General features: G+C 38.4%; 2 protein-coding genes across 2 annotated transcripts; one reads left to right on the top strand and one right to left on the bottom strand.

The window, feature by feature from the left end:
- Nucleotides 1–159: 159 nt before the first annotated feature.
- LOC106428578 (ubiquitin carboxyl-terminal hydrolase 2-like) lies at nt 160–4,161 on the top strand. Its single transcript, XM_048754142.1, has one exon. It carries the CDS (start codon nt 787–789, stop codon nt 3,562–3,564), a length of 2,778 nt encoding a protein of 925 aa, XP_048610099.1. The 5' UTR covers nt 160–786; the 3' UTR covers nt 3,565–4,161.
- A 7,579-nt stretch (nt 4,162–11,740) lies between these two features.
- LOC125585794 (glutathione S-transferase T3-like) lies at nt 11,741–12,181 on the bottom strand. Its single transcript, XM_048755477.1, has one exon. It carries the CDS (start codon nt 12,179–12,181, stop codon nt 11,741–11,743), a length of 441 nt encoding a protein of 146 aa, XP_048611434.1.
- Between the last annotated feature and the right edge of the window lie 9,550 nt (nt 12,182–21,731).

Below are 21,731 nucleotides of genomic sequence, written 5' to 3'. Positions count from 1 at the left end.
GAGTTTCAGATTGCATATTTGGCCAATAATCTTCAACAAAGTTTTAGTATCCGTTAATTATTCCAAACAGATAATCTGCTATATACATTATGGATTTATAGGTCACAAATCTCTGGAGAGATGAAGATCTACTATGACTAAATAAATATTCAAAATTTTATACAAACTGTGAATATTATTACTTTCCGAAATATTAAAATCTTCATCCTTTTAAATCTCCTAATTCTACTAAAACTTGACTTTCCTTTTTGATTTTTTTAAACTAAAAATATTTATATTTTCTGTGCATCTTCTCTGTCTGTTTTGACTCGCTTCCTCTCTCCCTCTCTCTTTGTCCTAGCAGGTCACTGATTATAAATACTTTCGTCGAACTCTCTTTCCCTAGGCAAAAAAAGAAAACGAAATTACAAACTCTTTTGTGCTCTCTTTTACAAAACCCTAGATAAGGTTAGATCACAATCTTTTCGTCTTCACCTGAAGCGTTCTCCAATAACCTCTTGATACTTAAAAAAGCATCTATTTATAAAGTAGTAGTAGAAGCATTAGTGTTTAGTGATTTTGATTATTTACAAAGTAAATCATCTCAAACTCAGTTGTCTTAGACCTCTGGAAGATTTTGACTCTATAAAGTTTGGATCTTTTGTTAGGTAGTCTTTAAAGTTTTGATCTTTACTACTTATTTTGTAAAAAGGGCATTCCTTTACTGTTTAAATTTGTGTTTGTGGTGGATAGTTCTCTGTTTGTATTATCTGCTAAGCTGTGTTTGGTTCTGTACAATTGTTAGGAATGGGGAAGCAGTTAAAGAAAGGTCGAGCTCCTCCAGGTGGGAATCAGTTCTCCAAGAAGGTAGCTAAGCAAAGCGCGGAGACAGTGATGGAACAAAGATCTTGTGTGCATTTTGATAAATGCGTTGATTTGAATAAGTTGTTGAAAAAGATGAAAGCTTGTGAACGAATCAAGTGTAGAGATTGCAAGGAAGGAGTGGACATGAAGAGAAGAAGTGAAGGGGAAGTTAGTAGCTTTTCTTGTGATGCTGCTAAGAGAGCTGTTTGGCTTTGCTTGGAGTGTGGCCGTTATTGCTGTGGAGGTGTTGGTTTGCCAACTGAACCTCAGAGTCATGTCATGCGTCACATCAAGATGACGTGTCACCGTCTTGTGATTCAGTGTGAAAACACTCGGTTGAGATGGTGTTTCGCTTGCCAGTCACTGCTCCCTTTTGAGAAGGAAGTGAATGGTGAGAGGAAAGATTTGTTGCTGGAAGCTGTGAAGCTGATTAAAGAACGTTCTTCAAAGATTTGCTCTGGTGAAGCTGAAACTGAAGAAGATTCACGTTCAAGTAGTAGTATCTCTGGTGAGATCAAAGGTTCTGGTTATGGTGTAAGAGGTTTAGTTAACCTTGGGAACACATGTTTCTTTAACTCTGTACTGCAGAACCTTCTTTCTTTGGATCGGTTACGTGACCGCTTGTTTAAAGAGGATCAGTCTTGTGGCGGGCCTCTTGTTTCCTCCCTGAAGAAGCTGTTCACAGAAGCAGCATCAGAAGCAGGATTGTTCAATAGTGTGATAAACCCATGGGACTTTTTTGGTACCTTATGTTCTAAGGCTCCTCAGTTTAGGGGATATCAGCAGCATGACAGTCACGAGCTGCTAAGGTGTCTGTTGGATGGTTTGAGCATCGAAGAAACGAGTCTGAGAAAGAAGCATGATGGTGATGAGAGTGAGAAACCTACTCTGGTAGATTCTGTGTTCGGTGGTGAAGTTTCAAGCACCATCTCTTGTTTGGAATGTGGACACTCCTCAAAGGTTTATGAACCCTTTTTGGATCTCTCTTTACCTGTTCCCTCCAAGAAACAAACCCTCTCTCAGGAAGAGAGAAGTAAACTTACACCACCAACAAAGGTCTTTAAGAATGTGGAAGACAGCAAAGATTCATCAGAACCTGTGTCAACTATGACCTTTGACAATAATCAGGTCCCTGAAATTATTGTAACACAAAAGGAGATGGAAGAAGTTGGTAGTTTTTGGTGTGAATCTTTTGGAATAGAAGTCTCTCACAATGAGACCGATCTGGTTTCTCAAGGTGGTGTTAGTGATAATGACGACGGAAGTGCAAAACAAAAAGATAAAGAGGCTATTACGCAGTGTAGTAAAGACACAGCTTCAAGTGGGATTGATGAGGCTCAAGTGTGGGGCTATCCCTTGGCTAATGAAGAGCTTCCTTTGCTGGTTGTAGATTCTCAAGTTATGAATATGCCTTATAAAGGTGACATATACTATGATGATAAAACAGTTGCAGAAGGTAAGGGTGAGAAGCAGGCTTGTCCAATAGTTAGACAGACTTTTGAAAGTAGCACAGAAACGCTGATGCCTGATAATGACGGAAGTGCAAAACCAGATAAAGAGGCTATGCAGTGTAGTAAAGAGACAGCTTCAAGTGAGATTGATGAGGCTCAAGTATGGGGATATCCTGATATAGGGCATAGCTTTTCATCTGCAAAGCCATGCGCTGATGAAGAGGTTCCTTTGCTGGTAGCAGACTCTCAAGTTCTGTGTATGCCTTATAAAGATGATAAAACAGTTGCAGAAGACAAGGGTGAGACTTCCTCGTCGTATGTGAGCGGCCACCATGACCAACAAACCGTAGATTATGTTGACTTTAGCTGGTTTTTTGAAGAGCCTGACGTCGCCTTTGATGATAAAACAGTTAGGGAGTGTGAGGATGAAGTTTCCTCTTCACTCATGAGCAGCCACCATGGGAAAACCGTTGATTATGTTGACCTTAACGAGCCTGGCGTCTCCTGTAATGCTAAAACAATTAAGGAACGTGAAGGTGAAGTTTCCTCATCACTCGCGAGCAGCCACCATGGTCAAACCGTTGATTATGTTGACTCTAGCGGTTGTTTTGACAAGGCTGATGTCTCCTGTAATGATAAAACAGTTAGGAAATGTGAAGGTGAAGCTCCCTCGTCATTTCTGAGCAGCCACCATGGAAAAAAGATAGAGAATGCTGACTATTACTGGTTTTCTGTCGAGCCTGAGATATCTAAAGGACCAGTTTTTGGACCACCAACTAAAGCTGAGGTTTGTGAAGCTGGTTTCATGGGTGTCAGCAGCAACTCTGATGCTGAAGTAGTTCTTGATGATTTGGATTCACCTGTCTCTGTAGAAAGCTGTTTGGCTATGTTCACCAAGCCTGAGATTTTGTCAGAAGACAATGCTTGGCACTGTGAGAACTGTTCTACTAACTTAAAACTCCAACGGTTGAGAGAAAAGAGAGAACTAGTTGGCAGTGGATGGGTGTATGATACTATATTCAACCAATCCTTTACAGATTTCAAAAACTGGGATACCATATATGATGATGAGGCAGTAGATTCAGAGGAAGTGGTAGTAAGAAGCGCTGCAATTAAAAGGGTACTTGTAAACAAGGCACCACCTGTCTTGACCATTCATCTCAAAAGGTTCAGCCAAAACGCTCGCGGCAGGCTGAGCAAGTTACGTGGCCATGTTGCTTTCAATGAGTTTATCGATCTTGGCCTATATATGGATATGGAGTCTAGGTAAATGCATGCCCATTCTTTCTTCTCTAGAGACTTTAATAAGAAAGCAGACTCTCTCTTCCTTATTTTCCCATCTCTCTCTTTTGTAGGCAGGACGAAGAAGACCAGCCGGTTTACATGTTGGCAGGGTTAGTGGAGCATTCAGGGACAATGGGGAGAGGTCACTATGTTGCTTACATTAGAGGAGACGATAAGGAGAGGAGAGACTCATCCGTATGGTATCGTGCAAGCGATTATTTTGTAAGACAGGTTTCTTTTGAAGAAGTTCTTCGTTCTGAGGCGTATATCTTATTCTACCAACTTATCTGAGAACTCGCAGCGGGCCAGTATCTTCTGATGCTCTTCACAGTTTGTGCTGGTGAACAGTTTGTTCTTAGTCTTTGTTTCTATTTTCTTGACTAAGTTTTTATCACTGAGATTCTTTTAACTTCTAATTGAGTTATTAGTTAAATTATAAACTTGGCCTTGTTTGAAAGATAAACATGAGAAATACCGACAAAAACTAAACAAAAAACACAAACAAACTTGAAGATGCTAATAACAATTTAACCAAATAACCATGACAAAGCCATGCTAACAAAGCCATGAACAACAATTTAGCGCATTGGGCAGATATAGCCCAGTAAATAAAATTAAAGCCGAAAGATAAAATTCAAAAAATATTACATTTAAATAGTATTATTGAACTTTTTATTTAGTTTCCTTTTTCAAATTTTCCAAATAACATATCTAATAAAAAAGAAACATTTATAAAGTTTAAAAACAAATTTAAAAATGAAAATATATGTATATATAATATTATTTCATTAAAAAGGAAAGTTCATAAAATATAAATATTCCATTTAAAAAATATTTTTAAATAACATAAAATATACTTTTGAAGTAATAAAGTATTTTTTTATATCTACATTTTCTTAGATGAAAATATTTTTTTGCATATAATGTGATTTCATAAAACAATTCACAAACATAATCTTGATATTAGAAAAAGAAATATTATTTTTCTTAAAACATAATTTTAAACAATACAAAATATATATTTTCAAAGTAATAGAAATAATTTTTATTTATCTATCTATTTTCTTAGATGGTTACATAAAATAATTAAATAACATAAACTGGTATATGTTTAATTGATTAAAAATAGTTTATAATTAGTATTATTGAAATGTTTTATTTATTTTTCATATATTTAGTTGACTATAATATCTTTCAATTACAGCAAAAAAATCTATAAATTATATTTTACTTATATAATATGATTTTTAAAATACAATCACACAATTTTTTTAAACTGCTTATTTTTCAGAGATATTAAAAAATAAAAAGAATTAACAACAATTATTTTTTGATCAAATAATTACAAAATATTTTAAAATAACATCACACTATATATTTTAAAGAGGTATATATATTGTACTTTATTATTATTAAAATTATTTTTTTTCATAATATTAAATTTGCTTTTAAATTTTATGTTTTTATGTTTGTGGAACTTAATATGAATATAATTAAAATACCAAAGCAAATCTGAATCTCATTTTAAGTTTATTTAAAATAAATTTCAGTTTACCATTTAATAAATCTAAGGCGTAAAATTATTTAGAATTTATAAAATTTTTTAATTATTGTAAATATTGATAAGTATTCATGAGCTTCCAAAAATGTATTAGTTACTTATGTATGTAACTTCATATTGATCATCGCTTTATTTTCTGATTTGTTTCTAAAAAAAATCAATATATAATTTGATAAATATTATGAAACTACATCCACATTTAAGTGATAAATAAAATTAATTTGATTTTACTTAATCATAATAAAAAATAATTATACATTAGTTTGAATTTGAAAAATAGATGTAACTCAATATACTCACCACATCAGTGACTCGAGTAATCCAACTTATATCTAAAGTCATAGATTTAACTACAATAAGAATATATAATTTTATTATAATAATTTATTTTATAAATGTACACTGTAAGAGGACTCAAAACATATTAACAAATAAAAACAAAATATTAACCGACTGTTATAATTTAGTTCTTTTGTGAAATTTATATATATGCATGAGACTGTAAAATTTATCATTATATTAATTTTTCGTATATTGGAATCAGACACTTTAGTTTATTTTTTATTCCATTCTAAGTACAATATATCTTAAGTTATACATAATCTTTTTCAAATATATTTACATATCTAAGACAACAACCATCGTAAATGCAAATAAGAAAATTAATCAAAATTTTAATATATAAAATAAAAAATATTACATTTGAATTCAGAGATGCAATCCAGTTCACCCAAATGATAGCTAAATCGACTGTAAAAATAACAAAATCGATTGGATATAACATGTATAAAATCATATGTATAATTAAAGTAATATAATATTATTAATATAAATGATGCATACAAATTATAAATTAATTTAAATTTAAAGTAAATAGCAATCAATTATTATAGTATATTTACTTTATAAATATTTATATCCGTGCATGAGCACGGGAAAATCACCTAGTATATCTAAAGACAACTTCAGTACAATATCTAAGAATGATTTTTTCAGATTAAAATATATTAAATAATTTATTTCCAAACTTGATAAATCTTTTCAAAGATAAAAAGCAAGGAAAAACTTTTCTTTTTGGAAGTGTAACTATGAAAAAAAGAATAAAATCAAACCAAAAAACAAAAGTAATAACATATCAAATTAACAAAATTTATACTTTGGTTAAAATATCAAATTTTTTGTCAAAACATTTTTTATATTGATATTAAAAACAGTTTTTACAAGAAGAGAATTAAAGTACGTCTTAATATAACCATTTTTACATTATAAAAAGAGTTGGAGTTTCTAGCTGATGATGCCAAATTATAAGAGATAAACTGTTGTTGATTCGGTATAACTTATTATTATTTGATCAAAAAAGTGAAACAGTTTATTGTTTGACCCACAAAAAAAATCAAATTATTATTTAACCAAAATAAAAAATGAGATAAACTATTATTTGACCCACAAAAAAGAGAAATTGTAATTTAACCCATGAAAAAGAGAGATAAAATGTTTTTTTTTTTTTTTGTCATCAACAAACAGACTCATATAGACTCTGCGAACTAATCTGGTAACTCCGTATCCATGTGAACGACGAAAGACGATTGTTTTCTGGCACATCGTGCTAGACTATCCGCCTTTTGATTTTCCGTCCGGGGTACATGAATAATCTCTGAGCTAGTAAAACGTGTCTTCAGTAGCTTTATGTCGTGCATATAACTCTCAAACGCCGGCCATTCCCCTGGTTCCGAAACCATCTTCACCAATTGAGAACAATCTGTAGCAAAAGTAACCTGAAACTGATGTAAATTCCTCATACATTCCATAGCCCATATCAGTGCTTCCATCTCTGCATGAAGAGGTGAAATACATGCCCTAGAATTCCTTGCACCCATCAATCCCTGAAAGCCCTCGAGTATGCTATACCATCCTTGACCTGAATAAGGTTCTTTATCTTTCCAGGAACCATCTATAAAGCACCAACGACCAACCCGCGGCTGACGATTCAAAACCTCAGTCTGTTGTGGTACCTGCTTAGTCTTCATCACCTGAGCCTCAGCCCAAAGTGTTGATTCAGTTTCTGCAAGTGTAAGTATATCTCTTGGGTCAATATCCAAATTACTAAAAACCTTATTATTCCTTCCTTTCCAAATATACCATAATATCCACGCAAACTGATGATCTTCCATTTTCGGGAGTACCCTCCAAAAAAGATGATCCATATTCGTAAATAGAGAACTAGTGGGGAAGTAGGTTGGGTTAGACGGTATCTTTGACAAAGCCCAAACTTGACGCGCAGGAGGGCACTCAAAAAACACATGGTTTATTGATTCCTCCTCAGCTCCACATCTAACACAACAAATATCTCCCTTCATTCCTCTTGCTTGCAAATTCTTCTTAACAGCTATACATCCGGATACCATTTTCCATAAAAAGTGCTTAATCTTCGGAGGGCATCTCACCTCCCAGCAGAACGCTTTTAGAATATCCATTGTGGGACCATAAAACACTGATGGTTTTGCCTTGTCTGGATAGACCCGTTCTAACTGATATCCTGATTTAAATGAATATTTCCCATTATATGTGAAGTGCCATCCATTCCTATCCACCATCTGAGTCTTACTCAAAGGAATACTTTCAATAATTTGAGCATCCTGGGGATCCACCAAATCCCGAATTACTTGCGACTTCCAAGTTCGTGAAATTGGATCTATCAAAGAGTCCACTGTGAGGTCCTGATAAGTGTCATGTTGATTTTTTTTTGCTGGTCTCGGGCGAGTGGTTGGGAGCCATGGATCACTCCATACAGTGATAGAGGACCCCATTCCCACCCTTTTGATTAGTCTTTTGCTAACCAGAGATCTAGCGGATACAATACTCCTCCAACCATACGACGAGGAGTATGAACGAATCGGTTCTAGCGGTGAGGCATTCCTATAGTACCGTCCTTTAAAAACTCTAGCAAAAAGAGTTGAAGGCTTCTCTATCAGCCTCCACAATTGCTTTCCAAGCATAGCCGTATTGAAATCTGTTATGTCCTTAAAACCCAGACCTCCTTCGTCCTTATTTGTACATACTTTGTCTCATGACTTCCAGTGCATACCCCTTGTATTTCCCCCTGGGCTCCACCAAAATTTTGATACCGCACTCGTCAATTTCTTCACCGTTGCCTTTGGTAACCGATAAACCGACATCACATGGTTAGGCAAAGCCGTGACTACTGATTTAATGATTACTTCCTTTCCACCTTTAGAAAAAAATTTAAACGTCCATCCATTCACCCTATTATTCAAACGGTCCTGAACAAATCCAAAAACTTGTATCTTGGATCCCCCAAGACTCTCCGGCAGACCCATATATGATCCCATCCCTCCTAAATTCTGTATCCCTAGGATGTCTCTCAACTCCTGTCTAGTGGACTCTTCAATCTTATGTCCAAATTGAATCGAAGATTTCTGAAAATTAATCAGTTGGCCCGAGACCACCTCATATTCCTTCAAAATCCTAAGGATAGTGTGAGAGATAAAATGTTATTAAGTTATTATTTGACCAAAGAGTAAAATATATTATTATTTGATCCAAAAAGGGAGTTATGTTATAATTTAGGGGCGGGTAAAAAATAGAACCCAAAAATCTGAACCGTTCCAATCCGATAAAAAGAAAATCCAAACTGCAGTGAACTCGATATAATATCCGAATGGATTTTGTTTTATGATTTTGGATTCAAAGTTTTACTCGAACCGAACCTGAATCCAAACGGATATCTGAACCGCTTATCTTGTTTCTACACTGAAAATATGAAAAGTTTGTATGAGTAAGCAATCTACAAACAACTTACAAGTCTAATATTAGTAGAAATAGATTTTGAACCGCTTATCTTGTTTCTACGCTGAAAATATGAAAAGTTTGTATGAAAAATCTTTGTATTTCCATATATGAAAAATCAATTTTTTTAACCCCAAAAAAAAAAAATCGACTATAAGCCCTTTCTCTTCATCTACCACAAGTAGTTCCCTATTGATTTTCTTCATTCTACTGTTTTTTTTGGTAAAATCATAAGGTGGGTCTTGTCGAGCAATAGCATATAGTTATGGTGTTTGTTGCTGCGAATGCAGTTCTAAAGCATGTCAACATCATTTCATATCCGCTCTTTATATAGTCTCATCCAAACAATATTAAAAAGTTCATCATCTCTTCGACTTGATCATGTTTTGTATATATATGCTACATGTTTTGTAAGTTTAAAAGTCAGGTACTTGATTAATGAAAACTTTAGCGATTTCCTTCCACCATACGTTGTTAAAACTAGTATGAAAATAGACCACCAAATAAGGGTTGAATCACACGGCAATAGAACATTCAGTAGAACCGATGAACACAGAAAAACAACACGATGAGAACTAGATTCAGTCAATTGATCACAAATGTAAAATTGGTCACAAAGATCACGCCATACAACCTTCATCCCTAACATTGATCCAAAGGGAGGTTTTAAAGCACACATTTATACAACGCTAATAAGCACCAAGAGACAACATTTTAACACAATAAAAAAAACGATGAGAGATGACATCTTTTCAGTACCATCTGATCCTCCGATTACATAAATCTTGCCGTCTCAATGACTTGCGTTACCGAACCAGCCACGGACTTGAGCCGTGTGAGATCGATAATTAATGAGCGAAACACTCGACGTGGTGTTCCAATCTTGAAATCCACCTATAACGAAGATGCTCGAACCAGCAGCAACACAGCTTCCATCAAAGCCAAACTTCTCTTTCCACCACTTCTGCAACTAAAAGCCAGGGATGTTCACTGGCCACACGTTTAGTCTCAAACACTCGACGTGGTGTTCCTTATTTTCTCTTCTCTCCCTTTTTTAGGTGGACAGAAGAAGACCAGCCGGTTTACATGTTGGCAGGGTTAGTGGAGAATTCAGGGACGATGAGGAGAGGTCACTATGTTGCTTACATTAGAGGAGACGATAAGGAGAGGAGAGACTCATCCGTATGGTATCGTGCAAGCGATTCTTTTGTAAGAACGGTTTCTTTTGCAGAAGTTCTTCGTTCTGAGGCGTATATCTTATTCTACCAACTTATCTGAGAACTCGCAGCAGGCCAGTATCTTTTGTTGTTCTTCATTCACAGTTTGTGCTGGTGAATAGAAGAATAAATAGAACAGAGAGAGTAATAGTTTTTTGTTTCTATTTTCTTGACTACACAGTTTTTATTACTGAGATTCTTTTAACATGTAATTGAGTTATTAAGTTATATTATAAACTTGGCCTTGTTTGAAAGTTTGATTATAGACTTCGTTATTTATACAAACTATAATAATCTTCAAAGTATGCTTATGCTCCATCGTACTAATCTCAGCAGGGGTTACTTGAACGTCAAGCGATAGTGATTAAAAGAGAGGAAACATAGGGACCAACAATTGATTTCGGTCAAGTATCGATTATGGATGTTGGTGTCTTTGGGTACGTCCTCAACGAACAATGGTTTGTCACTTAAAGAGAAAAAAAAAACTGCTGAAATTAAGAGCATCCTTATCCCATAACCCCATTAAGGGTCTCTTGAGATAAAATTAATAATATTTAAGATATAAAGGTGTTAAAGAAACTTTGTCAAGAACCTTGAGATTTTAATGTCTGCATTGCAAGTCTCTTGCTTTGGAGTTCTTAAAAATTAAATAATATTGAATATTTATTTAAAAACTTATATTTATTAGTAAATAAAAGACAACATATTAAACATAGATTATAAATTAAAAACATGAAAACAAAGATTATTAAAATGAACGAGAATTATTTGAAATAAGCATCAGAGATCAATTGTTGTCTTCACCACCTCCAAATCTACGCCATATGTGTTCAACCAAATCATCTTTCAGTTGTTGATGCTTTTGTGTATCACGAATTCTTGTTCGAACACCCATCATATTTGCGATATTTGAAGAGATATCTGTAGAATACGTGAGATCAACATGTGAACTTCCTTGGTCTTCTCCTTGTTGGAACCCTCGAACATCAAATTGAGTGTAACCGTCTCTTTCGTTTTCGACGATCATATTATGGAGTATGATACATGTTCTCATAATCTTCCCAATTTTGACTTTATCCCAACTCCTCACTGGATTTTTAACAATGCCAAAGCGAGCTTGCAAGACTCCAAAAGCCCGCTCTACATCTTTTCGGGCAGCTTCTTGATGCGGAGCAAATAAAACTGCTTGCGGCCCTTGTGGTATACGAATAGATTGGATAAAAGTTGACCATTTCGGATAAATACCATCAGTGAGATGGTAAGCCATATTATACTGATGTCCGTTGACAGAGAAAGTGACTTTCGGAGCTTGACCATTTATTATGTCATCAAAAACTGATGAACGATCAAGAACATTGATATCATTTAATGTACCTGGAGGTCCAAAAAACGCATGCCATATCCAGAGATCATATGAAGCAACCGCCTCTAAAATGATTGTTGGTTTACCCGAACCACAAGCATATTGCCCTTTCCAAGCGGTGGGACAATTCTTCCACTCCCAATGCATGCAATCGATGCTTCCTATCATCCCGGGAAAGCCACGATACTCTCCAATATCAAGTAGACGTTGAAGATCAGCTGGTGTTGGTGAAGAAGATTTCATGAGCTCTGTTGAGAACATCATTCTCATTTTGCCCACTTGTCATCTCTCTGGTTGCTGCTTCGAAAGCCCCACAGAACTTGTTGACTTGATCATTGATCTTGTGCCAACGCTGCTTGCAATGAGTTGATTCTCGGTGTTCAGTGGCTGCAACCTTGGGACTTGCCGCAAAGTAAGCGGCGATCCTATTCCAGAATGCCCCAGACCGTTGCTCATTTCCCACTACTGGATCCTTGCTTGTGTTGAGCCAGGAACTGATGAGCACCATATCTTCTACAAGCGTCCACATCCGGCGTTCCTTACGCTCAGAAGGAGTGTCTTCAGGGACAGTTTCTTCAACTAAACTAAAGACGCTTTGTTGACTCGTAAGGAGATCAACAAAGTTACTACCATGCCGGTATGGATTGGAATCCATCTCCAAGAATGTCACAGAAAGAAAGGAAAAAAGAAGAGAGTACAACAGATAGAAGGAAGACAAGAAGAAGCAATGTTGATGCCAGAAGAGAGAAAGCAAAGAACGCTATTGCAAAGGGAAGAAACTATTAAATGGACTTGACATCAACCAAACACATTCATCACACTTCATCACGTTTTTTATCTAACCATCAACCTAGCCATTACACCTATTTATTACTAACCCAACCATTAACTACCTAACTCAACATTAAAGCACTCAATAAATTCGAAAGGAGTAGACATTTACCTGTATTGCTCTGCTTTGCACTCCTCTAGTTCGCGGTTCCTTCTTCTTGTACCTTCGAGCCACGCACTCTGACACAAACACACAAACAAGACGTAAAAACTTCATCAATGACTTTGAGGAACACAAACAAGCAAAGTACGAACTTATTAAAAACGATTTCATCAGTAACTTTTAACAAATCAAGTTAGATCAATCCATCTATATTGAATCAATCTTACTAATAAATTTAATTTGATCCATGAAAATTTAAAATATTTAAGACTTTGAGGAACAACAGAAACTTGACCTTTGATTCGAGGAGAAGAAAAGTGAGAGAGCTCTATCACCACCGAGAGACAGCTTCATCACCGTCGAGGACAGAGACGGTGCCATCGAGGAGAGCTCCGTCGCTGACGAGGACAGAGACGGCCTTGTCGAGGAGAGCTCTGTCGCCACATAGCTCGCCAATTCGAACCGAACAAATAAAATATAAAGTAAATAAGCATGATCAAAAACAATATGATCTCCTATCACTACCTTTCGATTAGAGCCGAGCCACCGCGGGAAAGCTCCTTCGCCGTCGAGGAGACCCACCGTGCCCCAGATTCGACGAGAACCAACACATAACAACCGATCAGAACGAGTCGCGGGGATTTGAGAGAGAGAGAGAGACAGATTCGCCATAGAAATCGCCAAGCCGAGAGGATTCGAGAGAGAGAGAGAGAGAGAGAGAGAGAGAGAGAGAGAGAGAGAGAGAGAGAGAGAGAGAGAGAGAGAGAGAGAGTCAAGTTTCAAACGCGTTTAACGCGAAACCGAACTTTCACCCACTCCCTTGTTGACACGCGTCCATCAACAGACGTTTCTTCACGAGCCAACGAAGCACTCGTCTCCTCCGCTTTCTTCCTTTTTTTATATTTTTTTAATCAAAAAAAAATAAAGAGACGGCCCAAATTAACCACGATACGGATGCTCTAAAGACAAATAGAAGTTGTGAGGTAATTTAGTCATTTAAGCTCATGTAAAGTGTTTAAGTAGCACAAAATACATTCTAATGTAATATTAACTTGAAAAGTGCATTTAAATGTAAATCTCTCTTTATATTGCATTTTCAGTTTCACTTAGGTAACATTATTTACCTATCTCAAATAGAGCATTGATCTTTGGTCTGGGCTGGAGATCAGAGGAAAATTACATTGCTTTTTGTCTATGCTGTTTTGAGACTTGACCGTCATGTTGTTAGATTTTCCATAGGGGGTGGGGGTGGGGGTGGGGGTGGGGGGATTATTGGAGTGACTGTATTCTGTATAAGTACCTAGCAAAATACAAGTACGTATACAGATCGAGAGTGCTTCTAGAACATAGGGTGATAGGGACCGGGTATATGATTCGTTATAGATATGATAAATTAACCAAAAAAAGTAGGGAGAATTGCCAAGTGTGACTCAAAACTTGGAGTCAAACCCAAAACAATACCCCAACTTGGGTCAAAGGCAAAAGTAACCTAAAAGACTATTGAAATTACAACTATCCCCATGTGACCAAATAAAAAAACAGAATTTTTTTTACGTTTCTACCCCTCGCAAGTCGTCTGTTTAGACGACTTGAAAATAAGTCGTCCAGACGACTTAACTGAAAGTCGTCTGGACAGTTAGTCTTAAACATAATTTAAAAATTTTGTAAAAAATATTTTGATAAGTGAAAAATGGGAATTATGTAATTAACATATGTCTTAGGAGGTATAAATTAAGATATAACAAATTTCAATTGTTTTCAGCATAGATGAGTGAAAATAGTGAGTCATGATATTCTTTAGTTTATGTTTCATCAACATATGTTGTAGTATTGTATGTGTTCTTAGGGTTAGATTTTGGAAAGCATTAAAACCGTTTTTGAAAATTTTTAAAATTACTTATGCGTGTTCATTTCTGTGTATAGTAAACACTATTTAAGTATAATTTGATTTTATAACGTGGTTAGTTAGTTAATCTAGTCATTTAAGTTTAGGGGTTCATTTTAGGGTCTAGGACGACTTAATATTTTGTCGTCTGAAAACAGACGACTAAATATTAAGTCGTCTGTTGTACATTATCAGCCAGAATAAGTCGTCTAAACCGGACCAAACCTTAAAGTTTACCAATGTACTTTTAAAGCTAACCGGATTATTTACCCAATATATAAGGTGATTTTTTTTTTTTTTTTTCATTTTTCGCGAAATTCAGAAACCCTAACAGTTCTCCCTCTCAAAGGCGATTTCGAATTCCCAGGATTTCCGAACAAACCATCGTTCTCAACGTCGGCTATCTATCTCACTTCATTCTCACCGTTGTCGCCGCAGCTTCTTCTAACCCTAGCGCCGCCGATTCCTCTAAACCCTAGCGCCGCCGATTTCTCTAAACCCTAGCGCCGCCGCTTCCACTATTTCCGAACAAACCGTCGCCCTCGCCACCGTGGTCACCAACGTTCTCACCGCCGCTTCCTCTAAACACTAGCGCCGCCGCTTCTTCTAAACCCTAGCGCCGCCGCTTCTTCTCTGTAAACCTTAGCGCCGTTTCTCTGTAAACCCTAACGCCGCTAAGTCATCAATCTCGAGGAAAAGATGAACATAAAACGTTGTCTCTATCAATTTACTCATTCTCACCGTTTCACGTTTATTTTTTCAGATCTATAACCGCAATGACGAGTACTCCAACTCCTTCTGCGACTGGAAGACTTGTAAGTAATTTAAGTCGTCTACTAAGTCGTCTACTAAGTCGTCTGGACTTATATTGTTGTCTTTGATTATTTTGCAGACAAAAAGGATGGATATTCCAGAACTCCCCCGTAGGTTATACACATCAGGGGAAGAGCCAGAAGCCCACAATAGCATTTCGTATCATACGGATAACAGCAAGTTGCATACTGCTCTTAGGAAAGCTCTTACTGATGACGAATTTGAAGAGCTCAAGGAGTCGAGTTTGGGAGTTTTCATCAAGTTCAAGGAGCAGGGATTTGGTTGGGCTTCAAGGCTGGTTCACTACATGCTCAGTTTCAAGCTGGACATTAAGAAGAAGTATGAGATGTGGTCTCTCGTTGGTCCAGAACCTTTGAGGTTTTCACTGTTAGAGTTTGAAAACCTCACTGGTCTAAACTGCGAGTACATCGAGGACCTTGAGACACCAAAATGTGACGTTACCCCAGAGATGGTTTCTTTCTGGGGGATGCTGGGAGTTCATCTGGAAGCTGGGCCAACTACTGATCAGATAATAGCAGCACTGAAGAGATGCGGGGATTGGTCCAGGGAAGATCGCAAGCGGCTCGCGTACCTCTCCATCTTCACTGGATTCATTGAAGGGAGAAAGTTTTCAACCGCTACACGATCTACTCTGGCAAGGCTAGTGATGGATTTAGAACGGTTTGAGAATTATCCATGGGGGAGAGTCGCGTTTAAGGTGCTGATGGACTCTTTGTGGAACAAAGAAATTGCTGGCTGTTACACCGTGGATGGGTTTATACAAGTTCTTCAGGTCTGGACGTACACAGCTATGCCGGAATTGGGTGCTAGTATTGGTGGTCCCAGAGCAGACAGTCCGTCTCCACCGATACTGGCTTACGAGGGCAGCAGAGGCCGCAGATCAATGAAAGCTGCTATCTTGAGTCAGGTATTTACTTCAATCCAAAAGACTGCGCAGACGACTTATTATAAGTCGTCTGGAAGGTCGTCCAGCTGGACGACTTATCGGACGACTTATAATAAGTCGTCTGGAAAGTCTTCCCAGCTGGACGACTTATCGGACGACTTAATTAAGTCGTCTGGAAAGTCTTCCATCTGGACGACTTATTAGACGACTTATTATAAGTCGTCTGGAAGGTCTTCCATATGGACGACTTATTAGACGACTTATTATAAGTCGTCTGGAAGGTCTTCCAGCTGGACGACTTATTAGACGACTTATTATAAGTCGTCTGGAAGGTCTTCCAGCTGGACGACTTAGTAGACGACTTATAATTAAGTCGTCTATTTAGTATTTTTTTTCAAATATCTAACTCGATTCTTCTATTTACTGCAGACCCGCGTGATCAACTTTGTTGAGAAGGACATTAGTGAAATGTGGCCAAAATGGGACTCTGAGGTTGAGGACCTGCCCGCGGAGAACATCATTAAAGTCATGTATGAGCGGAGACCGTGGAAGTGGACCATGGATTGCTGGGAAGTCACTGGTACTAAGGTCAATACAAAACCTAAGGTTGTGACTCCATCGAAGAAGGCCAAAGAGATGGTTGTGTTGGAGGAGGAGGAGGAGGAGGAGGAAGACAATCCAAGACCTCGGAAGAAAGCTCGTAAAGAGGCTCCTAAAGTGGCTAGTGAAGAGGCTAGAGAAGAGGCTAGAGGGGTGACCAGAGAGGAGTTGGAAATTATGTTCAAGGGCGTAGCTGACTGCATGAAAAAAGGGTTTAATAAGTGCATGAGGGAGTTTAGGAAGTTGTCCGATAGATTGGAAGCTGTGGAGAAGAAGGTTGGTGTCACCAATCAGGCTACCCCTCCACCTCTAACCAATCAGGCTACCCCTCAAGATAAACAGCCTACCCCTCTTGCCAAAGAAACCGGGGGTAGAAACAAACAGGCTACCCCTCATGCCAATGAAACCGTGGTTAGTAACCAGCCTCCTCCTCATCAAACCAAACAGCAGCCTCCTCCTCCTCAAAAGAAACAGCAGCAGCCTCCTCCTCCTCATCAAACCAAACAGCAGCCTCCTCCTCCTCAAAAAAACAGCAGCAGCCTCCTCCTCCTCAAAAGAAACAGCCTCCTCCTCCTCAAAGAAACAGCCTCCTCAAATCAAAGAGGTTAGTATCAAATCCAGGGTTAACTAGTTGTCCAGACGACTGTAAAAGTTGTCTGGACGACTAGTTGACCCTGGACGACTTAAACGTAAGTTGTCTGGACGACTAGTTGACCACGGAAGACTTAATTTTAAGTCGTCCAGGGTCAACTAGTCGTCCAGACAACTTTTATTTAAGTCGTCCAGGGTTAACTTGTGTGCAACTTTTATTGCAGAGATGGTTGCCGGAGGATACAGCAACCGAGGCGAACTCGGTAAATAAGATCTTACCGGAGGATAAAGCAGATGGTGTCACCTCCAAAGAGATTGTTGCTGTCACTTCCACCGATCACCAACCGAGCCTCGCTTCCACCGATCAACAACCGAGCCTCGCTTCCACCGAGCCAAGCGATCCAGTTTCAGAACCGAGCCTGGTTGTATTGGACAAGCGTGCAAAGAGGTAACGAGCGAAGAAACCTGCTCCCACTGTGAGATCTCCTTATACGGCATAGAAAAAAAAAAGATAAAGTGGCAGCCTATAATCCATTTCCGCCCGTAAACAAAGATAAGTTGAAGGAACTCGCTGATTGGTTGAAAACTGATCCGTAAGTGATTGCTTTACCCATAATAGCTTGATTTAGTCGTCCAAAACTGATTGCTTTTTTGTTTGCAGTCATTATTTAACTAAGACCGAGGACAAACCACGTACATCACCAACAAGGTGGTACCACTTCCTCCGGACAGCCAGAGGATGGCTGGAAGACTGCGTAAGTCTTCTGCACACGACTTATATTTAAGTCGTCTGGTAACTTCTAACTTGTTATATTTAATATGCAGCATATAGATGCTTGGATTAATGTGCTAAGGCAGAGGTATCAGGAGAACCCACAAGCTTTCAGGAGCGAGCGAATGTGCTTCCTGGATCACAACTTTTCCCAGTCTTGGAGAGAGCAGTATCAGCTCTTCAAAACATCGGAACCTGATCACAAAGGTTTAGGAAGACTTCTACCTGGTGGGGCGTCGAATTTTTATGACGGATCAATACCTTCATTTTGCCAATCAAACAAGAAGTGGGGGGAGGACATTGATGATATCTATGCGCCAGTGAACTTGGACGACAAGCATTGGGTTGCTATTTGGATATCGATCCCTAAGAGGCACATAGTCGTCTGGGACAGCATACCTTCATCTAGTGTACCAGACGCATGGGATGCGATAATGGAGCCTTTTCTCCAGATGGTCCCTTATCTGCTTGTTGAGTGCGCAGCCACCGACGAAATACGGGTCAAATACGGGTTGGAGCCATACACATATGAGAGACCGCTGAAAGGTGTACCCACGGCCAACAATGGTGATTGTGGCGTGTACGCTGTAAAGTACATTGAATGTCATGCTCTTGGGGTCTCCTTTGACCCTAAAGACTTTGCTAGGTGCAACGCGAAGAAAATGAGGGATAATATGGCGGTGGATATATGGAAGGAGCTTGTTGATCAGCATCTGAAAGAAAATGTGGATGGTGATAAGTTCGTGGGCATGTATGATTAGATTTGTGTTTGTATTTGAACTTGTCTTTGTATTTGAACATGATTTTTTAACGAGCGAAGTATTTGTATTTCAGCTTGTCTTTGTATAGATTTGTAAATATATAAGTCGTCTGGAAGGTTTTCCAACTGGACGACTTACAAATAAGTCGTCTAGAAGGTTTGGACGACTTATTATAAGTCGTCTGGAAGGTTTTCCAACTGGACGACTTACAAATAAGTCGTCTAGAAGGTTTGGACGACTTGAAGGGATAGTAGAAGGTAGTCTAAAAATAAAATACACTTGAAGGGATAGTAGAAGGTCGTCTAAAAATAAAATACACTGGACGACTTAGTAGAAGGTCGTCTAAAAATAAAATACACTGGACGACTTAGTAGAAGGTCGTCTAAAAATAAAATACACTGGACGACTAAAAATTTAGTCGTCTGGACGGGTAATCAAGACTGGACGACTTAAATTTAGGTCGTCTGGACAACTAGTCAACTGGTTGTGTACATTGTGGTTTCGTATGGCCAGTTTCCTTGCAGTTTGAGCATCTCCGTGCCCTGTGTTTCTTCCTGGGTTTGTGTCCTCTCATCCTAGATAGCTCCAACCAAGATTGCCATCTTGATTTCTTCGGTCTCCCCCGACCACGCTTTAGTTCTGGAGGAAAGCATTCTCGTTCCTCAATATGTTGTGACACGATAGGATATATATTCTCTGAGTATCCTGCATACAGATAATTCTTTGAGTACAGTGGACATACAAGTGTGGAGATATGCAAACCAGCATGTATTCCAGCAGCTATAGCATGAGAGCAAGGTATTTTCTCCACTCCATAGACACCACAATCACACTTTGCATGTTCCAAATCAACCACACAGTCCATTTTGCCACCTTTGACAAAGAAATGCCATCCATCAATTGGTTCGACCGTCATCGTACCCGCTATCTCTTCTCGAACAGCAAGCAAGTATTCAACACCCCCGCTATGTTCAGTTGTGAGACTCAAAGCATCTTGTCTCCTTTTCCAATACCATTTTCCTAACTTCTGCCTTATGAACTCCAGCAGGAACGTAATCGGAAATCCTCTTGCTCGCTTCAGTGCGGAATTAATAGATTCAGCAATGTTGCTTGTTTTTATGTTGAACCTGTTCCCCTTACAATAAACCCTTGACCATAGCCTGACGTCGGCTTTCTCCAAATACGTTGCAAGTTCCGGGTTTGCACTCCGTATCTCAGCCATGTACCGGTCAAAATCGTAAACCGTGTGAGCATAAGCAGCCCCTTTCACCAAGTACATGAGATGTTTCCCTTTAAACTTTTTGACAATGTTATCTTGAAGGTGATAATAACATATTCCTCGGGTTGCCCAAGGAAACACCTTATCACACGCACTTTTAATGGCCTTGTGCCGGTCGGAGACTATCACCAGAGGCTTGTCATGAGATATACAACTAGCCAATTTTGTGAAAAACCATTCCCAAGAAGGTATATCTTCCTCATCCACGATCCCAAAAGCCAATGGGAATATCTGAAAATTGCCATCTTGTGCGGCTGCAACTAACATAGTTCCTCCATACTTTCCACTTAGGTGAGTTCCATCCACCACAATGACCCTTCTCTGATACTTAAAACCTTTGATAGAAGCTCCAAAAGAGAGAAATAGATACTTAAATCTTTTCATAGAATCAAGTTCTATCGCCGTGATAGAATCAGGATTTGCAATGGAGATTTGCTCGAGATATGATGCCAGACGCGAATACCCTTCTTCTGCTGATCCTCTCACCAATCTTTGTGCATATAACAGTGCTCTGTATGAAGTGGTGTAATCAAGCGCCATGCCAAACATGTTCCTCATTGCATCAGTGATATGCTGCGGAGTTATCCCATCAATGATTCCAACACGATCAATGAAAAGACTACCTACATACTTCGGAGTACAGTGTCTCCGCTGAGCGATTCGGTCTCCCGCTGAGCATAAATGTTTTTCCACATACTTTGTTACCCAAAACGTGTTTTCCCATGTTTGACACTCGCTCTGACCTTCCATCCACAATAGCTAACCGGACATGTTGCCACAACGAGAGTTTTCGTTGATTTGTATAATCTGAAAGAAAACTTACCCCTCACTGCTGCCAACCGCAGCTCTGAAAGCAGTGCACCCTTGCTAACAAAACTCTGGTTGACATAGATACTGGTACCATTCGATTTTCCTCCTTCAATAGCATTTGTCTTAGCATATGTCTTTTGGATTTCTTCAAAACAAATATTATCATCATCTTCCTCGTCCTCATCTGGAACCTTTCCATAAAGACTGTAATCCCCACCATTCTGATCCGTTTCACCAACAATAGAATTATCAGCATCCTCCTCCCCATTTTCCTCCTCCCCATCTTGATTTTCATCTTCAACAAACTCATTATCACCAACATCTTCAAAACATTCATCAGCTTCATCATCATCACCAACATCTTCTTCCCATTCACCAGCTTCATCATCATCACCAACATCTTCTTCCCATTCACCAGCTTCATCATTATCACCAACATCTTTTTCCCATTCACCAGCTTCATCAATATCCCTTTTCTCTGAAACCGTTTCGACCTTGCTGCGGCTTGATACACAAAGACATACTCTATGGGTTTTGAGTATCTCCAGCAAGTTTCGAACTTGTCTATCACTTGTAACATGAATGGGAAGACTGCCTGGAGCCATCATCATTTCTGTTGGTAATGAGTAGCTAATCTCCACACTCACTGTTCTCATGTCCAGGTTATAATCTTCTTGAGCCATTGCAACAAGTTCAGCATATGTTGAATCTTCATTCAATAAAAACAATCTTGCTCCTTTGAGATCATCAACCACAAAATCCCAACGGAAATCTCTCAACAACCATTCTCCATACACTGCATGTAACTGAAAAATCATCTGCAAATATTCAAAATAAAACACATTAGTAAACA

This window comes from Brassica napus, chromosome C4, assembly GCF_020379485.1.
Source record: "Brassica napus cultivar Da-Ae chromosome C4, Da-Ae, whole genome shotgun sequence".
NCBI classification, from domain to species: Eukaryota; Viridiplantae; Streptophyta; class Magnoliopsida; order Brassicales; family Brassicaceae; genus Brassica; species Brassica napus.
Note: the sequence above shows the minus strand (reverse complement) of the source record. Positions and strands in the feature narration are given on the sequence as shown.